Raw genomic sequence first — 12,711 nt, 5'->3', positions numbered from 1 at the left:
TTGAATGAGAGATCAAGTATTTTTTATGTTATTTACACAATATAAAAAATATGCTTCAAATTAAAATATTAAAAAAAATCCAAAATTGTTTATAATTGTGGTTTGAAAAGTTTTATTATTTTTTATAATATAAATATTGCATGAAGTATTATTGTCTTTTTTAAAATATTGTATAAATTTTTTTAGGGGTTTTTGTTATTGTATTTTTAAAATTTTTGTACAAAATTATTTCTAGGGGATTGTCCAGTGTAATTCATGCAATATTTAAAAGATATGTAGGTGTGTTTGTCCCATTTTTCTCTCAAAAAAACACATTAAAACATATAACATCAGTACCTATTTATATCACATCATATAACTATTCAGATTTAAAAATTTTATTATTCAAATTCCTAACTCAAAATCCAAACCTCCAAACAAACACACCCTTAATGTTTTTCACGGTATTATAAAAGCAATTTTGCTTCAAACATCCCACTTATTTTTTGGTTCGATATTGAAGCCCAAAGCTGGCTCCCAATCATTTGCCAAATGAATAATTAATTATAAAAATGGCGGGAAATGTGAATCCGTGGCCCGCACGCTTCTTTGATCGTACTATAAAACCCGCGCACTCTTTACATTATATAAAAAATCAAGAACGACTATTCTAGGGTTTCCATTTCCGATTTACTGAATCCTAACTTTCCGGTTGCCCTCCTTCGGATTTATGTGTGATTTTGGGGTGCCATTAATTCTCTCTCTGTCCCAATTGGCGCGGCGGTGCTGATGGGGAACAAGGCCACGCAAGAAACCATTGACACCGTACGCTCCATTGTCGGCGACGAATTTTCCGACATGGACATAATTCGGGCTCTACACATGGCCAACAACGACCCGACCGCCGCAATCAACATCATTTTCGACACCCCGAGAATTTCCAAGAAACCAGATATTTCTAAAAGGTCTGACCCCGAGTCCCCTAAAAGCAATTCGAATGTGGAGCCCGTTGTCGCTGTATCATCTAGTATAAAGGGGAATAGTGTTAATGGGTCTGGGAATTGTGAGCCTGAATTGAAACACAGCGGCAGTTCAACCACTGTGACAGGGAGAAGCAACGGAGAGGTTAATGATGGACCTGGCAATCGATTGGGGGATGAACTTGGAAGTGAGTGGTGGTTTGTTGGTAATGGCGAGATATCTGGGATGTCCACTTGTAAAGGGAGGGTCTTGAACCCTGGTGATGAAGTGAATTTCACTTTATCGGCGGAGAAGAAGTTGGCAGCGCCATCACCGGGGAAGTTAGGGGGCGGACGGGGACGACATGCCGGAGCATGCTCCGAAATTGTACGGTTTTCTACCAAAGCTTGCGGAGAGGTAATTTGGATGACCATTTTGGTGAATCTAAGTAACGTTAAATCTTTAGTAGCTTTCACAATTTTTTGGGCCTTTTTGCGTTTGTTGCAGTGTGCTGTGAAAGTTTGGATACTCGGCGTGTGTTTACTTGTGGTTTCACATTTTTATGTGAATAGATTTAATGTTTTTAATTGAAACTTGGCATTGTATGTTATGTTTTGGAATGAAAAATTGTAAGAGTGTGAAAATGGTTTTGAAACACAATTAAATAAACCTCATTGTTTCTATGATCCAGTAGTAGATGCTAACCTAGTTGCTTGAGTGTTTGGTGATGCCCATGGGTTCGAGTCTCACTTGTGTTATAAACTTCGGGTCAGGCCCTTACCCTGAGTATGAGTTAGACAATGCAGGTGTATCCTACATTGGATCTGGATTAACCAGTTGGATATCAGATGACCAGATCAAGGTGTATAAAGATGTCATATTTTAGAAATCGAGAATGCACAAATTACAGGCTGCCAATTCTCTGGTTGCTTTATTTCGACATTTCATCTTATTATTGGAATGTAATTTCAGGAAATTTCCTCAGTATGTCATAACTTAATTAGAAGAATTGTTGCTATTTGAATGCTGGCACAACCACTTTTTGTAGTTGATTGTATAACAAGTCTTCAAGTTTTAATTTCTATGGGAGTATTCATTGTATTTAACATGCTTATATACGATGAGCAGCATGAAGCAGATCTTATCCTTGACAAAGGTGTACATATTACTAGTCTTCATTATATGACATTTCTATGTATTGGTGCAGATTGGTCGCATTCCAAATGACTGGGCTCGATGTCTTTTACCTCTTGTGAGGGAAAAGAAGGTTCGTATTCAAGGGTACTGCAAATGTGCTCCTCCCTTACTGGGGATTATGGATACTGTTGTCTTATCTATCAGGTATACTGGGTGCACCTGGAGTTTGCGGTTTTGTATTAAATTCAAAACTTTAATTATACATTATGGCTGAAATGTTCGATTATGGTGCCACTTAGTATGCAATAATGCTGGCAACTGATGGGTTTGTTTGGCTTTTATTCTGTGCTTTAGTGTGTATATAAATGGCTCCATGTTCCAAAATCAGCATCAAAATTCTCTCAAAGTTGCCAGCAGTTCTTCAGATGAATCAACTGTTTACCCACTCCCCACTTTGTTCAAGTTGCTTGGACTCACCCCATTTAAGAAGGTGACTCTGCTTCTCCAATCCTGAATACTGAGCACATTTAAGAATGTTAACAAAGAGAGAATGTACTTCATGCTGATATATTTGTCTCTTCTGGCTTAGTTGCACACACATTCCTCATATGTGACCTGATTTTGTTCCTTGTTTATAGGCTGAATTTACACCCAGAGATTTGTACTCGCGGAAGAGACCTTTGAATTCTGAGGTACTGTTGCCAGTCTGCTGGTTGCATGAACTTAGACAAGATGAACTTAATGTTTAGTTTTTAGTTTTTCTTGAACAGGACAGTTCTGGTTTATCTTCATCTTTCCTGCATATAAATAAGTTCAAGAGCACAACTTCTTGTGGTGGAGATAGTGTTGAAAATGAGGAGTCAATTTCAGACAATGATCTTGACAAAATTGTTGGTGTTACTGATGGTTCCCAGTTGGAGGTAAATGGATTTCAGATGTATTTTCTTTGTATTTTATTATATTTCACTATCTGACATACAGATATATAGGAGATTGAACCACCCAGCACTCTGCTCTGTGATCTTCGCCCTTACCAGAAGCAAGCTCTTAATTGGATGATTCAGCTGGAAAGGGGACATGGTGTGGATGAGGCTGCAGTCACACTGCACCCGTGTTGGGATGCTTACCGCCTTGCTGACAAGTATGAAAAGTTTCAATGATGTGATCATTGTTCTGAAGTTAATAGTGGGGTTTAATTGACAATTCTTAGTTTCTGGTTTGCAGGAGGGGACTGGTTGTATACCTCAACTCCTTTTCAGGCAATGCAACAACAGAATTCCCCAGTACACGTCAGATGGCTAGGGGAGGAGTATGTTGATAGCTTTTATCATGTTTTTTCTGTTCTGCAGTGCTTGTCATCAAAATTAACATTGTGAGCTTATAGATTTTGGCAGATTCCATGGGACTCGGGAAGACAATCATGACTATATCACTTCTTCTCATGTATCCTGAAAGAAGTGGATTCTTTAGCAGTTCATCTACTCGCCAGTCCTCTAATGATGACTGTGATGCTAGCTCAGATAAATCTCCTGTACCTCAAAAGAAAGTATCAAAGTTTGCTTGTTTTGAGAAGCCAATGAAAAAAAAAGCCTCTCTTGTTGGAGGCAGTAATCTCATTATATGCCCAATGACACTTATCGGCCAGTGGAAGGTATAAGTTATTTTTTGATTTGGTATGTCCAGTATGTTTCTTTAAATAGAGACCTTGTGAGTTGAATATTTTGCCTATTTTTGTTAGACAGAGATTGAAACACATGCTCAAGCTGGGGCCTTGTCACTTTATGTTCACTATGGTCAAAGTAGATCTCAAGATGCCAAAGTTCTAGCACAAAGTAGTGTTGTGTTAACTACCTATGGAGTGCTGGCTTCAGAATTTTCTTCAGAGGTACTCCTTCATTCCCTTGACTCACAGCTGAAGCCACATGAGAGGGTTTTGTTTTTATCCTGTTCAGTTTTGTGGTTAGACTGGATGCTTGGAAATATATCCCTGAAAATAGCTGGTAAAAACCTTCCGTTTGTTGGTCTCTTTTTTAGAATGCACAGGACAATGGAGGATTGTTTTCCGTTAAATGGTTTAGAGTGGTTCTTGATGAGGCGCATACCATAAAATCGTCTAAAAGCCAAATTTCTATGGCTGCAACTGCTCTTGCCGCTGATTGTCGATGGTGCCTTACAGGTACACCCTTGCAGGTAATGATTGCTTCTTGTGGTTGGTCAACATTCTTAACAAACACTTTCACGACTATATCATCATTTGAATTGATTTTCTGTTGGCTTTTTTCGTAAGTTAACTATAAAATCAATATGAATATGCTGCTTACCACTTGTTACAGTCCCTTTCTGAGGACTGAGCATTTTGAACATGTCTTTAGTTTGGGCTTGGGGGATTATTAATCTCGTTCCTTATCTAATGCTAAATTCCTTGTTTCAGAACAAGTTGGAGGATGTTTACAGTCTTCTTCGATTTTTGAAGATTGAACCATGGGGAAATTGGGCTTGGTAAGGTGTTGATCCATCTTTTTGAAGGCAATTAGCAGTATTTTCTTTGGGTGTGGTAGGAAAATTGTTGAATTTAATTAATCAGATGGGATGGTTTCAAGTATATAAATTGATCTTCCCATTGCAAGATACTTATTTACTCTGCTTTCTATTAGCTTGTCTAACTAGTAAATGTACTATAGTACATGTTTTTCCTTTTTCCTTTCATCTGTATTTGTCTCTTTAAGTGTTCCTTGTGTTTCCAAAGAGACTTCAAGTCAGCTTTATTTTTTATTTTAAAAGGTATCTTCCAAATTTTAGAAATAGATTGAGGAATGTATGGAGGTAGAGATTTATATGACTGGATTTATCTTTTGAATACATGTTATGTTATTCTGAACTCATTTTCTGAATTTCTTCCTATCCACTTGATTCTCAATGGCTCTTCTTTCTTAAGCTTGTCAGTTGCTAATTTCTCCGACTTGATTTGATGAGATGGGAACTCCTTATTATGTCCCATAAGAAATATGTTTTGAGGCACAAACATACCTAAATTCTGCTCCTTTCTGTGTCTCTTTGTGAAGTCTTAATAATGTATGTTTGATAGTTTACACCACACCTTTAATACATTATCCAGGTGGAACAAGCTAGTCCAGAAACCTTTTGAGGAGGGTGACGAAAGGGGATTAAAGTTGGTTCAATCTATTTTAAAACCAATCATGTTAAGACGGACAAAGTCTAGCACTGACCGAGAAGGAAGGTATGAAATTACAAAGAAATATATATATATATATATGTATATATACACATATATATTAGCTAAGGATTTGTTTACTTGGATTTCTTACCAAACGTAACATTCTAACCACTCTTCAAACCAAAATCCAAAACCAAACCCCAAAATTAGACCCCCAAGTAAACAGACCCTTAGTGGTCTCTGTGTGTGCTATCCCTGATGTTTAATATGTTTATCTGCTTTTGTTTTTGTTTACTGGCTTGCAGGCCAATTTTAGTCCTACCACCTGTGGATATTAAAGTGATCTATTGTAATCTCACTGAAGCAGAAAATGACTTTTATGAAGCATTGTTTAAAAAATCAAAGGTATTTCAAGTCTTACAAGGAATTAACTTTGTCGTTGCTGTTTGAATTAAATATCGTTTGTGCATCTTTAGGTGAAGTTTGATCAATTTGTAGAACAAGGTCGGGTTCTTCATAACTATGCTTCAATTTTGGAACTGCTCTTACGCCTTCGTCAATGTTGCGACCATCCATTTCTTGTTATGAGGTGAACATATCTTTTTTCACGCTCTAGCCTGATACTTTCTTCATCACATTGCTGTTTCATGCGCCCTCCAATTATATAAATTTTCGATATATGTATGTAGAGATTATTTTATAATTGAATACAATATTTTCACCTATGTACCTTGAATGTATCCTTCTTCACAAAAATTAACTAATTCAGAGCTGTTCTGTATCACTGACATAATTCGTGTCCACATCATACTGCACTACAGAGTTTCTGTTGTTAATTTCACCTTCACCTCTCCAAAGTATATTGGATGTGTTTCTTGTTGATAGTTGAATAGTTGAGTTATATATTTCTGTATTGTATAGACTATAGAGAATCCCTCGATACACATAGGGAAAACACATGTCAATATGTTTTGATTTATGCAGATCACACTTGGGGTCACTTTCTTGTAGTTTGTTTTAGTGACAAGGCTCCTTTTCATCCAGTCGAGGTGACACACAGGAATACTCTGACTTGAATAAACTTGCAAAACGTTTCCTACGAGGTGGTCTGGACAATGAAGATGGACAGAACAAAGAAGCCCCATCCCATGCCTATATTCAGGAAGTTGTCGACGAGTTAAGCAAAGGGGAGCAAGGAGAGTGCCCAATATGCCTAGAAGCTTTCGAAGATGCAGTATTGACACCTTGTGCTCATCGACTATGCCGAGAATGTCTTCTGACAAGCTGGAGAGGCTCAACATCTGGCCTTTGTCCTGTTTGTAGGTACCAATATACTTTCATGATCCAACCAATCTGTATTTCCTTATGCCATGCAATGCCCTAAATTTGGTTGTTCCACAGGAAGACCGTTAGCAAGCAGGAGCTCATCACTGTCCCAACCCAATGTCGCTTCCAAGTTGATGTTGAGAAGAACTGGGTTGAGTCATCGAAAGTTTCTGCGCTCATGCAAGAACTCGGACGTCTGCAATCACTGGGGTCTAAAAGTATCATCTTCAGTCAATGGACTGCCTTTTTGGATTTATTGCAGATTCCTCTTTCTCGGTATCATCTATCTCCGCATGTTCTAGTTTTTGTGTTTTGAGTAAAACTATCTATGCTTTGTGATGATATCCTATAAATTGTATGGGGGATTTGCTTTTGCTTTTTGCATGCGGAACATTGGTAGTGCAGAAATGAAATAAATTTTATCGTAACTACTTTTACAGTTCAATTGTTCTTTAAGTGTATTGTGTTGCCCTTCCCCATTTTACTTCATTGATGTAATGACCCTTTTAGCCCTACAATGAGTGTCTATTTATCAGTCTTATGATAGAAGAAATATAGATTGATCCAATAGCTTTAAAGCAGATAGGTGTTGGACTGTGTGCAATTGATTTAAATATAATTTGTGTTGCACACGATGTTCTTCAATTAAATGTTAACAGCTCCAAGAACTATATGATTTATACTTGAAATTGGTCTCCACTGACTTTAAATTGTGTTGCTAAAGTTCAGTTTTGTTGTAGCATAGAAGTAAAACAGAAACGAACATTTTTATGATGAAATGATATTACCAATTGTCTATGTCCATTTCCAGGAGTAAGATTCCATTCCTTCGTCTAGATGGGACCCTCAACCAGCAACAGCGAGAGAGAGTAATAAAGCAATTTTCAGATGAAGACAACATCAAGGTGTGCCTTTATGCATGTTCTTTCCTCCTGTTTTCATGCTAAGCAATTGACATAAGCTATAAGTTATATTTATTGCATCACAGGTGCTTCTCATGTCGCTCAAGGCTGGTGGGGTTGGAATAAATCTAACCGCAGCATCTAATGCTTTTGTAATGGTAAGGCATCATACATTTCTTACATCCTGCATTTAATATGTGGTTCTATCAATTGGGCATGTATCATAAGTATGGTATCCGTGATTGCCATAATAGATTAATATAGAGCATTTTTTGTTTCCTTTGGGCTAATACTATTGTCTGTAAAAAATATAGATTTAATGTTTAATGTTTATGTCAGGATCCATGGTGGAATCCAGCTGTTGAAGAACAAGCAGTTATGCGCATTCATCGTATAGGTCAAGCTAAAAGCGTGATGATCAAACGGTTTATTGTGAAGGTAATTTTTGAGCATTTGGTTATTGACTAGACCAGATTGGATCTTAGTTGACCTTTTTTAATGCTGATCTTGGTGGATAAAATACAGTAATTTACAAAGTAATTAGATTGTAGTATGTGGTTTGATAGTGTATGCTCGTTAGTGTTGTTTTATGATTTTACTATTCTTTTTTCAATTTTACCCTTTCTAATCTTCCTATTAGATTGTCTTTGTTTTTTTTTTTTTTTTTTTTCTAAATTATTTAAATTTCAAGTTATTTTAATTCCTTCACAAAGTAGTGAAATAAATTTGAATTTGACTAGGGGGTAATGATTAAAGTAGTGAAATCTTGAATGAAATTTGGCTTGATGAATCAATCAGACATTTGTGTATTCGTGTGAGCAAGTTTAGTAGTGGTCAGGTGAAAATCAAATTTGGCTCAGTTTGTGTTTGCAACGGCATGATATATTTGCATCACTACATGTGTGGCCTTGCCTCAGGGAACGGTGGAGGAACGAATGGAGGCAGTTCAAGCAAGAAAGCAAGAAATGATATCCGGTGCTCTCACTGACCAAGAAGTTCGAAGTGCCCGTATACAAGAACTCAAAATGCTCTTCACTTGATGACCCACCCCCCCCCCCCTCCCCAAATCATCATCATCAGCGCCTATTTAACAAAGATAAATGAGATTGAAGGAATTCCAACCAACGACAAGATATTTTATTCGGATGGATTCTCAAGTTGAGGTGATGTTCTTTTTATAAAATCAGTACTCATTTGTTAATGAATGGTTGTGCTGATAGTATAGAACAACAATATGGACACGGACACGGACATGGACAGATTTGTCAGTTTAGGCGGTTAGTTGTTAGCATTGTCAATATTCCAAGTTATCTTTTTATCCATTTAGGGTGAGGGAGGGTCACACATGCAGGATAAATTTACTTGCCTTCTACGTGTATTTATTTATGTTGTTGTAAGCTTTTCGGTTGAAATGCATGTATACGGTTAGGTGAACTTTCCAATTGCATTGAACTGGTTTTGATGGATAGGCCGATGAGATACTAACATCGGCCACCCTATATTTGATGTGCCATAGTGTGTTATATATCATTTGGAAAATTTGTGTGTTGTTGGATCGCCATATTTTAAAATTGAACTGTGCCGAGAACCATTAGTCTGGTTTCGTTGTTTACAATCTTCTAAGGTTTAGCACACTGCGCACACAGACACATGTTGCCTAAAAGGGATCGCCGGGAGATCAGCAGGATGACTATCCGACCAACCACCTCCTTGACACCAACCTCGCCTCTTGACCTTGGAGAAGAAGCTTTGCAGGTTTATGTGTGAAAGACTGCCACCACCTGAATAACCAAGACCTGGAACAACATGGATGTAAGCGACGAGTATGGCAACGGGTTGCGGCACCACTGGAGAAAAAAATTGGTATGTTTTCAGAATTGAACAGATCTAAGCTCAACTTTTGATTTTGGAATGACTCTTAGACCTCGTTGGATTTGTCTAAGAATATTGGAAGTTGGATTTTGAATAAATATAAAACGATGAATGAATCTATATTTGATCAATTTCCTCCATCTACTTTACATTCCATGACATTGAGTTTGTTTAGATAGGGATATTTGGAGGTTTTTGGAAATTAAAGTTAATATTTGATTTGATGTTTTGTGGGAGAAAAAATGTATTTGATGTGATTTTTTATAAAAATAAATAGTGTCAAACTAGCGTTTGTGTACGGATAGTTATGTTTAAATTTAGTTATTATATTATTTTTATTTTATTTGTGAATATTTAAAATAAATCAAAAAATTATATATATATATAGATAAAATAATTATATAATGTAATATATTTATATTTTACTATTTTAGTGGTTGTATTTTTTTATGAAAAGATCTTTTTTCTATAATTTTACTTATATATATTTTTTTTAAATATTAAAAGAAAATGCAAATCATTAATTACTACAAATATTAAAAATAAAAACAAATTATTTTTTCATTATAATTTTATTATTAGTAACTATGGAAAAAAACTTGTAAAAGAAAATGATGATTGATAATATTAACTAAAAAAATAAATAAAAATATACCTTCATAAAATCAAATTGAAATATAGACGATTACGATTATTTACTTAACCGGAGAAAAATTTATATAAAAATATGTAAAATTCAAATTATGTTAAATTTCATACAAATTCTAAATTATTTTTTCAAGTGATATGATCTACATAATCTATCAAATATTATTTATAATAAATAATAAATATTTTGCATAAAATCACTAAGTACAATAAACTAATATACAATACATGTATAAATCTTAATATCAAATTATCAATATTTATAACTAAAAAAATCTATAATTAAAATTTTCAATAATAATTATTTATTTTTCAATTTAAAATTATATGTAAATATATATATTTTTCAGAAAAATTATGTATAATAAAATCATCCTGCGAAATTAACATTTATAATTGAAGTTTACAATTTAAAATATCAACAACAATTGTCCAAAAAAAATATTTAAAATTAATTATATATAAAAATTATTATATTTTTTATTTAAAAATAACCATTATATAATTAAATATGTTAATATAAAAATAAACAAAAGCTTTATATAAAATTATAAATACAAATATATATTTTTTTTATGAAAATTGTATCAAGCTTATTAACAACATCAAAATTATACTTTTAAACAAATTTAAAATAAATATGTAAATATATATAAATAAAATAATTCAAAATTTTTAATTAATACATATGCATTATTATCCTAAAAAAATATAAAAATTATCTTAAAAAATATATAAATATATATATAGAGAGATACAATGATGTGCAAGAAAAATTATAATAATTTATTTATAAAAAAATACTCACCTTATTTAATTATTGAAATTATTTTCAAATTACAAATGAGTGCTCAATGAACAACTTTCAATGTCTATACTACAAGTTTTCTAGGAAAAATTTAAATTAACTTTATAAATACAAAAATCTTAAATAGCAAACGACAAAAAAAATAAAAATAAAAATAAAAATATAATAAAAAATGAAAGACAATTTAAAAATAAATATAATTAAAATAAATGTAATACTAAACAAATAAATTATAACAAAGAGAAATTGAACTCAATCCAAAAGAATAAAATAGAAAAAAAAGAAATAAATAAAAAATAAAATTGAAAAAAAATAAAATTGCAAACATGTATATATATAATTAACAACATACCCTCGTATCATAACAAAGTATTTATTTTTTTATTTTAATATTCATTTTTTTTAACTGTACTATCTCCTGACATTAAAAATATCTTTATAATATATTACATGAATATCATTATTTTTATATCACACGTATTATAAAAAGCAAATTGACGGTTCTTTTTGGACGGAGGGGTATAGGTAAACAGAGCTACACTTGTTATTGGATTGGCTTATTTCATTAGTCTCTAAAAGAGAGTTGGATATAAAAACATTTTTAAAACGGCTGTAAAAATTGAAAAGCCCGACCCGGTCCGGACCGGACCCGAAAGGGGAAAAACGCTGCTGGTGCTGGGTTGCCTCCAAAACCCTCTGCAAAACCCCTCACCAGTTTTCTTTCCTACTCGAGTGTGCCTGAATGTTGTTCTCCAGTGATAATCGGACTTGGATTCCTCTCTTCTGAGCAAGCGGACGGGACTGTACGGGAAAGGAGACTGGAATCGCCAGAATGGCTTCAAGAGTCACTTCAAGAGACGTTCAGGAGATCGTCTCCAAGCTTTCTTCCGAGAAGGCCAAGGCTCGTGATGTAAACATTTTTATCTTTGGACTACTTAATTCGGTGCTTCTTCTTTATTGTTTTGGATTAATCTTTCAGTGGCGGAAGCCTTTCGATGTTTGTTCTAACCCGCAAGTTGTAATCTGCTTTAAATATTTCAGTTTCTTATTTTTGTCAATCGGTATAAGTTTATGAGATGTTAGTATGGAAGATTTTTTAAAAAGAAATCGGAATGCTTGTTTCGTACTCACTATTTCTTTCTACCTCATGTTGCTGGGAAAGCCGGATTACTGCAGTATTTTACTTTTACACTTCTGTTTTGGTTAGCTGAGGCAAATTGCCATTTTGTCATTCTTTGAAATGGATTTTGAAACAAAACTAATAATTCTTACGACTATCCATTGTTGTAATATAAAAATTATTGTAATACAAAAATAATGAGTCTGTAATATATTAGTTTTTTTTTGGAGAAATGTGTTGGTTTGTATTGACAAAAAGAACACACCATAAATGTTCTATATTTGAGAAAATAACTTGCAATTTCTATTTGATTGCTCAGAGTTCTCTTACATTTAATAATACTATAATGGTGGACATATTTCAATTTTACAGGCATCAGCATTGGTTACTTTATATAATAGAAACATCAATGTTCACTATCTTTCTTTTATTTTTCCAGGAAGGGATTAAATTGTTGCAGACATGGCTAGAAGGCGAGAGATCGTTTGGATTTTGTAGATATTTATCCGAGAAATCTTCAGTGCTTAAAGCTAATGAAATTCCACATTGTAAGCAGATTTTCAATGTGATTTTTAAGTTTTATATTCTTTATATATTATTTAGGTGATCACTAATCTGTCTGCAGCTGAGACTTGGGCTTTTCTTGTCAAAATTTTAATACAATGCTTGAAGCTGGAGATTTCCTCAAGCAAGAAGCGATTACCGAAGCTAATTTTTGCCAAGACCTTTCGGATTGTTGTTCAACGAGCTCAGGTTGATAGGTCATCAGGTTGGTGTTTGAAGT

The 12,711-nt window shown here is 34.0% G+C and overlaps 2 protein-coding genes across 6 annotated transcripts in view; both read left to right on the top strand.

The window, feature by feature from the left end:
* The first annotated feature begins 622 nt into the window (after positions 1-622).
* Positions 623-8,797, top strand: LOC127259738 (DNA repair protein RAD5A). 3 transcript variants are annotated; one of them, XM_051287301.1, is made up of 20 exons: positions 624-1,356; positions 2,147-2,280; positions 2,431-2,566; positions 2,715-2,768; positions 2,847-2,996; positions 3,066-3,217; positions 3,301-3,385; positions 3,461-3,727; positions 3,815-3,961; positions 4,111-4,266; positions 4,508-4,575; positions 5,192-5,314; positions 5,557-5,656; positions 5,728-5,840; positions 6,296-6,574; positions 6,653-6,853; positions 7,389-7,482; positions 7,566-7,637; positions 7,819-7,917; positions 8,397-8,797. In XM_051287301.1, exons 1-20 carry the CDS (start codon positions 769-771, stop codon positions 8,517-8,519), a joined length of 3,141 nt encoding a protein of 1,046 aa, XP_051143258.1. In that variant the 5' UTR covers positions 624-768; the 3' UTR covers positions 8,520-8,797. The 3 variants fall into 3 exon arrangements, with proteins under 3 accessions (XP_051143260.1, XP_051143259.1, XP_051143258.1); XM_051287303.1 differs by lacking the exons at positions 7,389-7,482; positions 7,566-7,637; positions 7,819-7,917; positions 8,397-8,797 and having other exon boundaries at positions 623-1,356; positions 6,296-6,570; positions 6,653-6,801; XM_051287302.1 differs by lacking the exons at positions 7,389-7,482; positions 7,566-7,637; positions 7,819-7,917; positions 8,397-8,797 and having other exon boundaries at positions 623-1,356; positions 6,296-6,570; positions 6,657-6,799.
* Positions 8,798-11,449: 2,652 nt separating this feature from the next.
* The window catches only part of LOC127259341 (serine/threonine-protein kinase ATM), a 36,543-nt gene continuing 35,281 nt past the window's right edge, over positions 11,450-12,711 (top strand). For 2 of the 3 annotated variants that reach the window (XM_051286616.1, XM_051286614.1), the window contains exons 1-3: positions 11,451-11,717; positions 12,367-12,475; positions 12,553-12,696. In XM_051286616.1, the coding sequence (XP_051142573.1) occupies positions 11,640-11,717; positions 12,367-12,475; positions 12,553-12,696 (331 nt within the window). In that variant the 5' untranslated portion in view covers positions 11,451-11,639. Of the gene's footprint in view, positions 11,718-12,366; positions 12,476-12,552; positions 12,697-12,711 lie in introns of all 3 variants that reach the window. The other variant, XM_051286615.1, reaches the window with a different exon arrangement.

Source organism: Andrographis paniculata, unplaced genomic scaffold (genome assembly GCF_009805555.1).
Source record: "Andrographis paniculata isolate CXL003 unplaced genomic scaffold, ASM980555v1 Contig60END, whole genome shotgun sequence".
NCBI classification, from domain to species: Eukaryota; Viridiplantae; Streptophyta; class Magnoliopsida; order Lamiales; family Acanthaceae; genus Andrographis; species Andrographis paniculata.
The sequence above is the reverse complement of the archived record's forward strand: the minus strand, read 5'-3'. Positions and strand labels throughout refer to the sequence as shown.